Source organism: Pygocentrus nattereri, chromosome 15 (assembly GCF_015220715.1).
Source record: "Pygocentrus nattereri isolate fPygNat1 chromosome 15, fPygNat1.pri, whole genome shotgun sequence".
NCBI lineage: Eukaryota > Metazoa > Chordata > Actinopteri > Characiformes > Serrasalmidae > Pygocentrus > Pygocentrus nattereri.
This window is the reverse complement of record NC_051225.1, coordinates 10,313,793-10,326,755: the sequence shown is the minus strand read 5'-3', so window position 1 is coordinate 10,326,755 and position 12,963 is coordinate 10,313,793. Positions and strand designations below refer to the sequence as shown.

The 12,963-nt window shown below is 39.3% G+C and overlaps 1 protein-coding gene across 6 annotated transcripts in view; it reads right to left on the bottom strand.

The window, feature by feature from the left end:
• myo9aa (myosin IXAa) overlaps window positions 1-12,963 on the bottom strand; it is a 146,530-nt gene that overhangs the window by 64,863 nt on the left and 68,704 nt on the right. For 4 of the 6 annotated variants that reach the window (XM_037545108.1, XM_037545109.1, XM_017709807.2 and 1 more), the window contains exons 5-7: window positions 11,694-11,793; window positions 7,475-7,528; window positions 1,328-1,428 (exon numbers count right to left, since the gene is read on the bottom strand). In XM_037545108.1, the coding sequence (XP_037401005.1) occupies window positions 1,328-1,428; window positions 7,475-7,528; window positions 11,694-11,793 (255 nt within the window). The remainder of the gene's footprint in view (window positions 1-1,327; window positions 1,429-7,474; window positions 7,529-11,693; window positions 11,794-12,963) is intronic. The other 2 variants (XM_017709809.2, XM_017709811.2) reach the window with 1 other exon arrangement.

Below are 12,963 nucleotides of genomic sequence, written 5' to 3'. Positions count from 1 at the left end.
TTAATGTATCCCAAAAGTTGTAATTTAAATAACAAATCTAAGTTGGACAATAAATTGTCTAATACTTATGTATTATTGTTACACCCAGAAAATGACTAAAAAATTATTAAAAGCTTCTTTAAATTATGACATTTATGAATATGCACAATGATGAACATCTGTAAATATGCACAATGATGAACATTTACAAATATGCACAATGATGCAACCTGCAAACACCCCCCTTTTGTCTTCCTGGTTGCCAAACCCTTCCACATATTTACTGTGCTAAGAGAGTGTCGAAACAAGATTAGCTTACATAACGGCTCCATGCACAGATTCCTTCCCTCAGATTTAAGTCTTTGTCCTCTATACTTGCAGGGTGAGGCATCAGTGAACTGTAATTGAACCTGTATTTGTGGCGTGTAAAATGTATCAGCTTGCCCACTAAGCTAATACTAGCCCCCAGTGCTAGTTCAGAGTATGAAGGGCCAATGTGAGCATAGATTATGACTCACAAAACCATAGGACTGCACCCTCAGATATGACTCTAACCTCTAAATGTTCAGTGGATCTCCAGTGAGCTGGAGTTACACCTGCAGTGTGCCAAAATACTGCTACCTGCCACAGCTCTGCACCTTTGACAGTCTATTGGATGTGGAATGCATATTTAAATCAATCATACTTTTAATTACCAAATTTTATCTAACAGCTTATTGCACAGACCAAACAGTTCAAACACATACGCTACAGTAGCGCAGACATGTTCTTTGGCTAAAGGAAAGCTTTCTGTTGCATCCCATAAGCCTGTCATTAGCATACTTTAGTATATTAGATTGTAACAGCCTCAAGTTCAATTGCAACATACATAACTAAGCTGCTATGTACCGCCCCACCGAACAGCTTTGTTGGACTTACTGAGGAAGCCAGTGTTATCAAAGAAAAAATAGCAACTCTGCACTATGATAAGTTTGACACAAACATCAGAACGTATATTCTAACCTAATCTAATATATAATCGTAACAAGCCATCCAAGAGAACTTACCTATTTAAGAAATACATATTTGAGTGTGGGGGGTCTTTACAGATTAAAATATCCCAAATTTTGATCTTTATCAAAAGGTACCAATAATCACTGTGCTGGGTTAACAATAAAAGATGTTTTCCATTGTACTCTAAAGTTACCACTTCAAAGGGAAAAATGTTTTCTTAGAACAGCAAAGATAAGCGAGTTTGTTTATACTCCAAGCACCAGCCATACATGAGAAAGTCATCATGTTTACGAACAGCAAAGTATGAGCAGAAAGGAAGAGAAACATTTGGGGAGCAGATTGTTGGTGAACTCACTGTTTGCGTGTAGCGGGTAGGAACCCCACCATCTCCATAGCCAGCTGTAGCCTCTCAAAGTCGTGCTTCAGATCCTCCCCTTCCACTGTGAAACAGTCCTGCTGGTTTCAACAGCAAGCAGCAAGGAGTCACCAGCAGTTAAACATTTACCACAATGTGAGGTCCACACAGGTGGATTTATGAGCCACAATTCTAGTTTACTGCAGAGCACTGCATTTAGGGCTGACACTGTTAGTAATCGAGTCCTCTAGTAATTACTTTGATGATTAATTTTTTTTTTTTAGGTCACACAGTAAACATGTTTAACTGAACAATAACTGAACTCCAAAAGAATGTATTGAAAAACAGCATCCTCAGACTGGAAACTTACACCAATCAAACATTATGACCACCTCCTTGTTTCTAAATTCATTGTCCATTTTTTCAGCTCCACTTACTATATAATTAATTAATTAATTAATTGACCCTTATTAGTCCCACAACGGGGAAATTTCACCTCCGTATTTAACCCATCTGGGCAGTGAAACACCACATACACACTAGGGGGCAGTGAGCACACTTGCCTGGAGCGGTGGGCAGCCCAATCCGCAGCACCCAGGGAGCAGTTGGGGGTTAGGTGTCTTGCTCAAGGACACCTCAGTCATGTGCTGTCGGATCTGGGGATCGAACCGATGACCTTCCGGTCACGAGGCTGGAACCCTAACCTCCAGCCCACAACTGCCCCAAGGTCGTGGTGCACTTTCTAGTTCTACAGTTACAGATTGTAGTCTATCTGTTTCTCTGCATGCTTTGTTGCCCCCTTTTACCCTGTTCTAAAGCGGTCAGGACCCCCTATTGACCCTCACAGAGCAGGTACTATTTGGGTGGTGGATCATTCTCAGCACTGCAGTAACACTGACGTGGTGGTGGTGTGTTAGCGTGTGTTGTGCTGGTCTGAACGGATCAGACACAGCAGTGCTGCTGGAGTTTTTATACACTGTGTCCACTCTGTTAGACACTCCTACCTTGTCAGTCCACCTTGTAGATGTAAAGTCAGAGACAATAGCTCATCTGCTGCTGCACAGTTTGTGTTGGTCATCCTCTAGTCCTTCATCAGTGGTATACACTGCCCACAGGACGCTGTTGGCTGGATATTTTTGGTTGGTGGACTATTCTCAGTCCAGCAGTGACACTGAGGTGCTTAAAAAACTCCAGCAGCACTGCTGTGTCTGATCCACTCAGACCAGCGCAACACACTAACACACCAACACCACCACATCAGTGTTACTGCAGTGCTGAGAATGATCCTCCACCCAAATAGTAACTGCTCTGTGAGGGTCCGCGGGGGTCCTGACCACTGAAGAACGGGATAAATGGGGGCTAACAAAGTTTCAGAGAAGCAGGTGGACTACAATCTGTAATTGTAGAACTACAAAGTGCACCTATATAGTAAGTGGAGCTGATAGAATGGACAACAAGCATAAAAACAAGGAGGTGGACATAAAATTATGCCTGATGAGTGGAAATGGGTGTAGCCACCAGGCTGTTAATCACTGTAAGAGAAACCAGTGTAGAATGTAAAGATGCAATATCATAATTTATCATTACTAAAGAAAACCGATATAACCGATTAATCGTGACAGCCCTAATTGCATTGCAGCTCTTACATGCACTTTCATGAAACGTGGATGCTACACTCTTGTGTCCTAAGTAGTTTGCCATGCCAGCACTCAGATACGAACCATCAGAAAATAAACAATGATAACTGGTGATAAGCAGACATGTTAACATGAAAGCTCACTGAACTCTTTCTCACGGCCGATAGTGCGGCGGTGCTCAAAGATGGAACAGTAGCATGACAGAGCCAGGCCGAGTGACTCAGAGCACCATGTCATTATGAAGTTTGGTCAAACGAGCTGGAGTGGCAACATTTTTTCTGGTTGCAAATAAGGGGCCTGGTGAATGGTAGCATATGCAGGTTCTGCTCATGCAGTGGAAAATTCGGAATGCTTGGCTTTTTACATTCCCCATGGAAATTTGGCACGCATACAAAAGTAATAAGAGAAGTAGCAATTTATGACTTAATTCATCGCATCAAACAGGAGTTGAGCAGATAGAAGCATGATGCATGCCAGGCCTGCAGTTTTAGGCAATCTGTACAGAAAAGGCCAGGCTATAAATTCAGGGTGATTGATTTTACACCTATCAAAAGAAGTACCACATGTTTAAGATCAATGGGGAATATATGCCAGCTTGATACCTCACAGCTTGGAGCCCAACCTTACTAACATGTGGCAACTGCAGCTGTCTCTTGTTGATGCATAATATGGACAAAATTTAGTGTTGCAACTACATTACCATATAGTGCAAGTGCAATATACTTTGCAATGTATGAAAACTGCATTGGTGAACCAATAATGTGACACAGGTAAAGACAGTGGTGGGTGATATGGCAACATTTAACAAGACATTTTCATGATTCACAATGTGTATCATATTATTTAGCTTCCCTGAGGTTTGATAAGCTGGAACAGAGGAAAACTCATCAGTAAAGCACAGATTTAATCACACAGGACTAATTATTTTCTTTGTGTTTCTTTTTTAAAGTGTTCTTTAACTACTGACGATATCCATAACTCAGAAATTCTGATATTCTGACTATAGGTTAACATGGCTACAATAAATATCGAAATACTGTGTAGCCTGAAGTAAAGACAGTCTTGCATTACTTCGACCAAAATACAGTACCATGCAAACGTTAGAGTCCACCCTTCATTTATTTATTTATATAATTTTCAGTCAAAATGCCCTTTAAGGATATTTCTCCACACCTCTAAAGTTCAGTCATAGAAGTTGGTTGCATTTTCTGTTTCTGCAAATAATCTCAAACTAATTCAGTGATGTTGAGGTCTGGGTTCTAAGGTGGTCAATCCACTGTTCTGAGAACACCAGGAGTTTCTTTGTTTATTTGCATGAATATCCTTCTCTCAGTAGCGGTTTCATGACAGCTACACATCCTTTCAAATCCACAGTGTTGTCTTCTCACAGTGGACGGATGGACAGAAACAGCTGGAGATTTTTTTTCAGGTCTGAAGCAAGAGTGGAGCTTGATTTTCTCCTCTTAAGGTCGTAAGTGCTGTTGATCTGATGGTGACAGGTTTAGTGGTCTTCCTGGTCTTGCATGGTTCTAATCAAAACTAAAAACGAATAACTCCATGGCCGTATTGACTGGAAATTAAATGAATGAAGGGTCATCTCTTAGTATTCAACTTTTGTTATATTACATGAATATTCTGATTCTTCTCCCCATTGAAACCCATTTGGGACTGTGATTGGTCAAGATATTCACATCATACAGTAAAGAAAACTTGACTGGTTATGAGGCTCATTTAAAATAACCTGCAGTGATACTGGTACTGCAAAGGCCAATATCATGATAATGATAAACAAACGATATACTGTGCAGCTACATGTCAATTTCATAGTTGGTTTTTGAGCACATGCTAAAGCTGCCATTTCCTTAGCCTAATCATAAACTATACAAGACACACTGGGAGGGGGAGATCCTACAGGAGGAAAACTGTCATTTACAGCAGAACACTGGAGCAGGCAGAGAAACTGCTCAGGAAAACATGGACAAATTTACACACATGTCCTCCCTTTAATGAGACAGTGTCTCCTTCATCGCCTAGCTCCACCGCTGATGCCATAATTATGGCATACCAGAGCAATGGAAAGGCAAACATTGCTGAAATCCGAACAGCCCTACGGTTAGACCCGACTCTAGCCTGTTTGCTTTCCTCCTTTCACATTTCCACCGTAGGAAATGTAAAAAGGACAATTTCTTATGTTAAATATTATAAGCTTTCCCAAGCAAAATAAATCCACAGCTATAGAAAGGTGTTTTATGGTTTTGGCTTAAAGTGAAATGATTGCTACTGCGGAACAGTGGTTTGCATGAGCAGGAATTCACCAGGCCCTTTATTTCCATGGATATCCCAACATCCCATGCTAACTCAAGGATACATCACTTACCTTTCAGTTGATAAGCACTGATGCAGTCATGGGTGTACAATTATTCATACTCATGAATGACAAAGGATCCACAGGCCCCCCCCACCAAGCAACACCACGGAACAAATACCTTTTTGGTCATTGACTTTGTGTGTATTAAGGGACTGAAACTGAAAGCAAAACATCTATTTTGCTCTTGTCCCAAATGTAGCTGAAGTTTTGGGGTCTGAACTTACTTCCTTGGTTTTGCACTGGAGCTACAAGACAAACGTAGCTAATCAATAAAAGATGGTTACACCATACCTTTGCAACATGTGTCAAGTTCTTCAGTAATACGACTTAAATGTCAAAAATGTCAAACAGTCGTGCTTAAAGTGCTTAAGGACTTTCCAGCACAATTTCCATGACTTACATACTGAACAGCTGCTGCTCATAAAAGGCCTCTTAAAATTCCAGCACAACTGCTGACATTCTTAACATTAAAGTTGACACTAATGACCTCTTACAGACGGAATGACACAAAGACACACTCATCACCACTTGTCATTTAATCAAGTTCAACTAAATAATTAGAGGTCAGAGAGTCTATGTACCTGTGTGCATGTTTGTACCTATGTACATGCAAGACTCTACAAAAAGTAAGGATGAACTACCCCCCCCCTTATGATACAATACCAACTGCTAACAAAACAATCAATCCACAGGTGACCAAGTCCTGATATTTAAATCATTAATATTAATATTAATATAATCATTAATATTTCCTTTTTGTAAAAGCAGTGTTTTATGTCACAAATAAAAAACATACTGAGCTTAAACAAGTGTCATTTACTTATTGGACAACATTTTTAATAGTTCTGGAGTTTGTATGTTAAGTGCGATTTGGCAGAGTTTATGCTGAAATGCTTAACTAAATTTAACATAATCTTTAAATACTTAATTACATTTAATGTAAATGCTTGTAGGTCGTGCCTCCTTGAGAAATACTGGCATTACAGATTTTGCATAAAAAACACCATTTTCTACACCATAAACATGAGGCTTGCTTCAGTTAAGCTCCACCTGATATGTGGAGCATATGCTGGAATCATTCAGAAGCACATGTGCAAACCAGAAATTGCTTCATGGTTTTGATATTCTCTACTGCTGATACTGGTATTTAAGTGCCAGTATCTGGGTCAACACCAGTATAGTATCTATATCAGTGCAACACAAACCATAAGCACAAGCAGATCCTCAAAAATAAGCATCTGGCGTGCAACCTTTTCCAGGACTTTTTTTATTATTAAATTGATATTTTATTAATATATTAATAATATTAATATTATTAATTATGACTGGTAAATTAGCCTATAAGTGTGCAGGATGTCTGGAAGCCCTTCATGTTGATACAACAGCATCTATAAAACAGGACAGAAGATTGTTGCATGTCTAAAAGCACTAGTCAAAGCCATCTTGAGCATCATCCATTCTTGTCTTGATCATTACATAAACTTCTAAGTTTACTTCTTAGCTACATTAGCCTTGTAGCTCCAGTGTGGAACTAAAACAGGGAACTTCAGACACCAAACATCTTCCAAACCATCACTTTCAGTTCATGCATTCCCCAGTAGTGGAGAGCAGCTCCAGAGCACTCGATCTAGCCCACCGCTCTAAAGGAGGGCAGAGGGGAAAAGGAGGGGTTGCAGAGTGGCTACTGCGAGGCTAAGTCAACAGTGTACATTTGCAGCAAGCAAAACTCTCCCAATGCAAATAAGAGCATATTTGTACTCTTGCTTATCGCACTCATTTAATCTTGTTGAGTGTTTGCAGGCAGATAAAGATCTGACCGAGATGCTCCGAGTGCTCACGCTATAAATGGGTGTATGGGTGTGGGTCTGTGGGCCTCGGAGGGCATCCAGTCTGAGAAGCCAGCTACAGCATCAGCTAAACACACTTTAATACATAGAGCAGCACAATGACCAAATAAGACAAATGGCCTCAGACAGCGCAACAGACAGACAGACAGCCTCTGGGATAACACACAAATCACGCAGAGCATGGGAGCGGTGTCTTGTGTGACGTGAGCGCTACGGATTAAGGGGTCGTGAGGATGCCATCAGTCCGTGTCGCTACAGCACCACAACACACACGCACACGGTTTTAAATACTGACCGGTTCGCTCTCATAGAAATTTTCCCAGTGCAGTCTCTGAGGTTTCTTTCTCATCTGGAAATAAGGTAAGGTAGATGGGGTTAGACAACATTCCGCAGACGGCACACAGACACTCTGAGTACATAAGACATGCTGTTTTAGTAGGAGGACAGAAGAACATGCACTGAAATACACAGAAAACTCACTTAGACACATGCTCACAAACAAAAACCTCCACACATTTATAAAGAGAGTGGCCTGAGATAGTTCGAACGAGTTAAAGGGGAATGCCAATGATAATCAAACTGACCAGTCAACCTACACGTGTCTTCGAGAATTTTATATGTAATGCTGATGATGGTAAAACTGCGGTAACTTATATATGTGAAATATGTTTCTTCTGGGACTATTTTGCCCTGCAAGCACTTTAGTCAATAATGTATTTAAAAAATAAGCTACAGACCAAAATCTCCTTTCAAAACTACCACAAAACAAATGTCTCAGGCATCAAGCAACATATCATATAATGTAAAAACTTTGCAGGACGTAGCATTTAGAAGCATTAAACTCTTCAAACATCTGGTTTGTATCACCGCCATGAAAAATTCTGAATCTTAAATGATGCAATTTCACACCACACCATCTTGACTGACTTTGTTTACAGTGTGATGCTTTGATTACACATACATTTAATAAATCCATGGAATTCCCCTTTAAGCAGAACTGGCTTACTCTTTATAATGCTAGTTTTGAAAACCGGAAGCCTGCCAAAGGAAATCATTTCATTTCCATGCTCAGGGTTCACATGACGAAAATTAAGTTATTGAATTACTGAAAGTAATAAATACATTCTGATGAAGCAACATATTCATATTACTAGCCTATAACAAAATGCACTGCTTTTTAAATAGAAAACTATTAAAACAAATAGTTTTATAAAACAAATAAGACAAATGTGATTAGTTGAGATGGACTACACTAAATAATGTGATCAATAGAAACTAATTACTTAGTTGTTGGGCAGACATAATAATAACATACAAGGCCTAAGGTTTGAAAACACCCAAGACTTAGCTTTTGTTGCAAGAGGGTCCATGGTATGTATTCACTGGACACCTCAGCAGGGCAGTATATGTGACTGTTAATGCAATTCTGAGCATAACTTGTGAAATTCTCCACATTTCTGCATGGCCCTGGGAGGTTCATTTGATATGGAAGACTAACTCTGTGGGGCACTTGGGAAAAATGACTGGAATTCACGTCTAAACACCTCTAAACCTCTAAACACACCGGCTGTTTTCCGGGGAGGAGTCCAGCTTTGGCAAAAATCTCCTTAAGATTACTTTTCCACATCTAACCAGTGAAGAGAAAACATATTTAGAAAGATATTTAGTGATTGGAAAGTTAGTTCTCCCTGACTGAATGTGCGACTGTAGTACGTATTGTTCTGTGTTGCCAGTAGGCAGACAAGCAGGCCATGAAAAGATTGCCTGTTAGCTCTGCTGGGGCCAGTACACACTGGCCTCTGTGCGCTGAGCCCAGGGGGCCAGGCCAGTGATCATCACATGGCTTTGGAAAGCCAGCGCGTGCAAGAGTGTGAGCATGTGTGAAAAGTGCATAAACTAAAGGCTGCCAGCCAGTGCACTACTGTGACAGACTGAGAACTGTGGGCCAGATGGCCAAGAATCTCAGGGGGCACGAAATGTGACACACAAACACACGAAATGTAACAGGTTATTAACCTTGAATTTGAGTATTTAGCAAAATATACTATAGACATTTCATCAATACTGATATTTTGGTATTGGTGTCACACAGCAATACTGATAGATAATAAAAAGTGCACTGTATGGCATTTACTGGGTGCTTTAGACTTTAGTTTTAGGTGCTTTAGACACATCAAAGCTGAAAAATAATAAAATGTCTATTTGGAACTTTAGGTTCCTTTTTGGTGTAATTTTAACAGAAGCAACACAAAAACAAATCAATTCAAACAAAGAAAGCAACAGTACTGTCCAAAAGTCAGATACCTCCCTTCAATTACTTAATTTTTCGTTTAAACGGCCATAAAGTAAAAGTTTATTTTTCTGCAGATATTTCTGATGAGATCAGACAAAAGACAATTCACTTGCATGAGGAAGAGGAAGAGTTTGGCAAACTGGAGTTAAAAATGTACTTAGATATACTGAGAAAATCAACCATCACAACTCATTGTTATGTGCCAGAAAGGATGTGCAGCTGTCAACTGTTACTGAGAAAAGGAAATAGCCAAAAGAGAAGAAAATCTGCACTGGAACACTGAAACTGGAGTCGAAATCTGTCATTGGAATATGAAAGTAAGCAAATAAACGGTTGTATCTAACTTTTACACGGTATTTTATGTCAGGTTTTTGGACACTCTTTTTAGAATAGAGAGACAGTTCTTAAGCATCATGGGTTCATTAACTTTAAGTTTAAGTCTGCACTAATAAATGATCAAATATCTCTGCTCAAATATCGTTGCATTAAATTACATTATGTCATCTGATATGATATATTTCACACATTTGACTATGAGATCACTGCTGAACAAAACCTCGTCTCTCAAAAATTAGAACTTTACAGGAGAAGGAAAAAAACCTTTATTTTTAATATAACTGAATGGAACCAGGTATTTTCAGATTATGTAAAAAAAAAAAAAGAAATAAATGCAGCAGCGAAAATATATTTTTATCATTCAGCACAGTACACAAGTACACAGACGCCAACACACGAGAGCACACATGCACATACATTAACAAGGCACAGAAGGACAAAGTGGACACAACAGGGCTGTGTTATGGAAATGAGGGAGTAGTTTAAGAGCACAGAGCTGCTTTCTGTCAGAGGGGATTAGCCTGTAGAGCGTCTCTATGTGCACGGCTATAGGAGCAGCTGAAAGGAATGAACAATGGAATCCATTTCCTAGGCACACCGCTTTCCCTTCCATCCTGTTTGTCAGTGAGAGTGAGTGTGGACGCAGCCCGCTTGGGCCTCGGAGAACTGCACACAGCTGCCTGATGCACGCATGAAGTTACACAAACACACACACAAAAGAACGCTCCACATGTGCACAGTCACAAAGTGCTGCTGCTGTCCAGTTGTCAGAAACAGAACCGTATCTATTCTGTGTTTAGTGTACTTCATAGATAAAGCACAGCAAGACAGGACAAATGGAACAGAGTGCCCTTCTGTTCAGGCCAGACTAGGGCTGCACAATATATGATGGGCTAATTATATCGCATATTTGAAATTGCCAGACTGAAATGGGATGCAATATGCAAATGAGTGAGCTACCAAAATCACAGAGCCTTTGCGGATGCTGCTAATATCTTGACCAAACCTTGAACATTTATGAGCTTTTGTGGATCTTTTGATAAATTAAGACTTTCCAGACTGTCCATAATGGACCCATGGTAAGCTGTAAGATCTTATTGCTTTGTAAGTAAATGTGCCCCAAAGTCTAAAAATAAGCATGTAACCTTAAGAACTGTCACTACTGAAACACATATTTTATACAATTAAGTACATTTTTCTGTCTTATTCAATTATACTATTTTCTAATGTTTGTCCAGCTGTTCAAGGTTGTGTTTGTTAGTCATGTAGTTTTTTTGAGTTATGCAAAAATAGCTAAAACTGTCGCAACCAAAACATATGGTAATTCTGGGTTATGAGTGTTCTGGTATCCAATCTAATGTTTAATTATTTGTTTAATAAAATAACCAGAATTTAAGATATACAGACACTCAAAGCAAAAGAATTTTTGTTTAAAGTCCAAGTAAGTTAAAAGTGCAGAATGTGTTTTCTTTGACTTTAAACCAATTCGGTAGAATGATCCATATAAAGGACTCAAATTTGTCATGACAACTCATGACAGTGTAAGTTATCTGGCATGATGTTTGTGTTTATGTCCGTGTTACGTAGCTGGATTCATATTTAGTGTTACCTAATATGTTTTGTCAAAATTGGGGATGTTAATCAGAATCAGTCAAAACAGTCAGAACAAGCAATTAGCAGCAATTGGCCAATCATGTCTTTAACCATGCCACATTAAGGGCTCATTATTTTTTTTAACATATAATAAGGCATATAATAATCATTTGCTGCATTAAATAATCACAATATGGGATTTTCTACATATTGTGCAGCTCTAGGCTTGGCAACCTCTCAGCTTGCTGGGTCAGCAGTAAAGTGGGGCTGGACAGTGAGCAGCAGGCCGTACCTGACTGAGGTAATGGTATTCTTCAGGTTTTCGGAGGTGGAACGCCGTCCTCTCCTCCTCACTTGCGCCTGCCAGCAGGTAGTAAAACACATGGTAGTTCCTGTGAGGAAAAACACAGCTGGAGTCAACGACAACAAACATGCACAGACACATAGACACACATTTTCCACTGGCGTTTATATACAGCTATGAGAGTGCATAATGTCTCCCAGCGGAGGTCAGTGCGCAGGGGGTGTTGCTGGAGGTCAAATGTCATGGAGGGGCTGCAGCTGTAGGGAGTCCCTCACACAGCAGTGGGAGCCTGCAGTCAACAATTCATCTCAATAACAGACAGAAACAGTATCAGAACTCATTCACGAACAGCTCGTATTTCCTAAAGTAACTTTACAAAATAACCAAAATGCAAATCTTAACTTTCAGTCTAAGCAAATGTTACTAGATTTTATTTTACATTTTTGACAATTTTGTTCGGATTTTTCAGTGTAGAAACTGGTATTTTCATTGTATTCATTCATTCATTCATTCATTCGTTCATTTATTCTGAAAATACCAGACTAAATAAATAAATAAATGAATACATACAAGCAAAAATTATAAAGTTCTAAAAGGTTTATTCTAAGAGCGATGACACAGACTTACACATGTACACAAGAATGAGCTCCTGAATTTAGGGAGGGTGATATGGCATATAATGAAATTCTGGAAGTCATCTTCTCAAAACACTATAGCCCTTGTCGTCATCATCATTTTACATGCATGCATGCATGCATGCATACATGCATACATACATACATACATACATGCATGCATGTATGTATATATATATGAATGACATGACATGAAGCCATTAGTTTGCTGCTTCATTGCTGTTTTATTTTTTGAGCATGCAGATCTCTGTCTAAAATATGTCTGAATTGTTTCTGTGTGGGTTGATATTTTCACAACTGCTTTAATTTTCATTATACAGTAGTGATGAAGCATCTAAATCTACCAGTGCTCATTTTCTTTAACTAAAAGTTCTAAAGTTTCAAAGGTTCTAAAGACATGTCATTTATTGAGCATTAAAACATTAGCTTTGCTATCAAAATCCCAAAGCAATAAGTCAAATGAAGTTGTTGGAATTTTTGAGACAGCTGGACATTTCAGAGACAGCTGCTTGGCTTTTTAAGCTTTTATTTTCTGGCAGTAATCGGACTGAATCCGTGAGAGATATCAAATTATAAAAGTCTGCAAAAGTTGAACAAGCCCACTGTGGCTTGCAACACGCTGC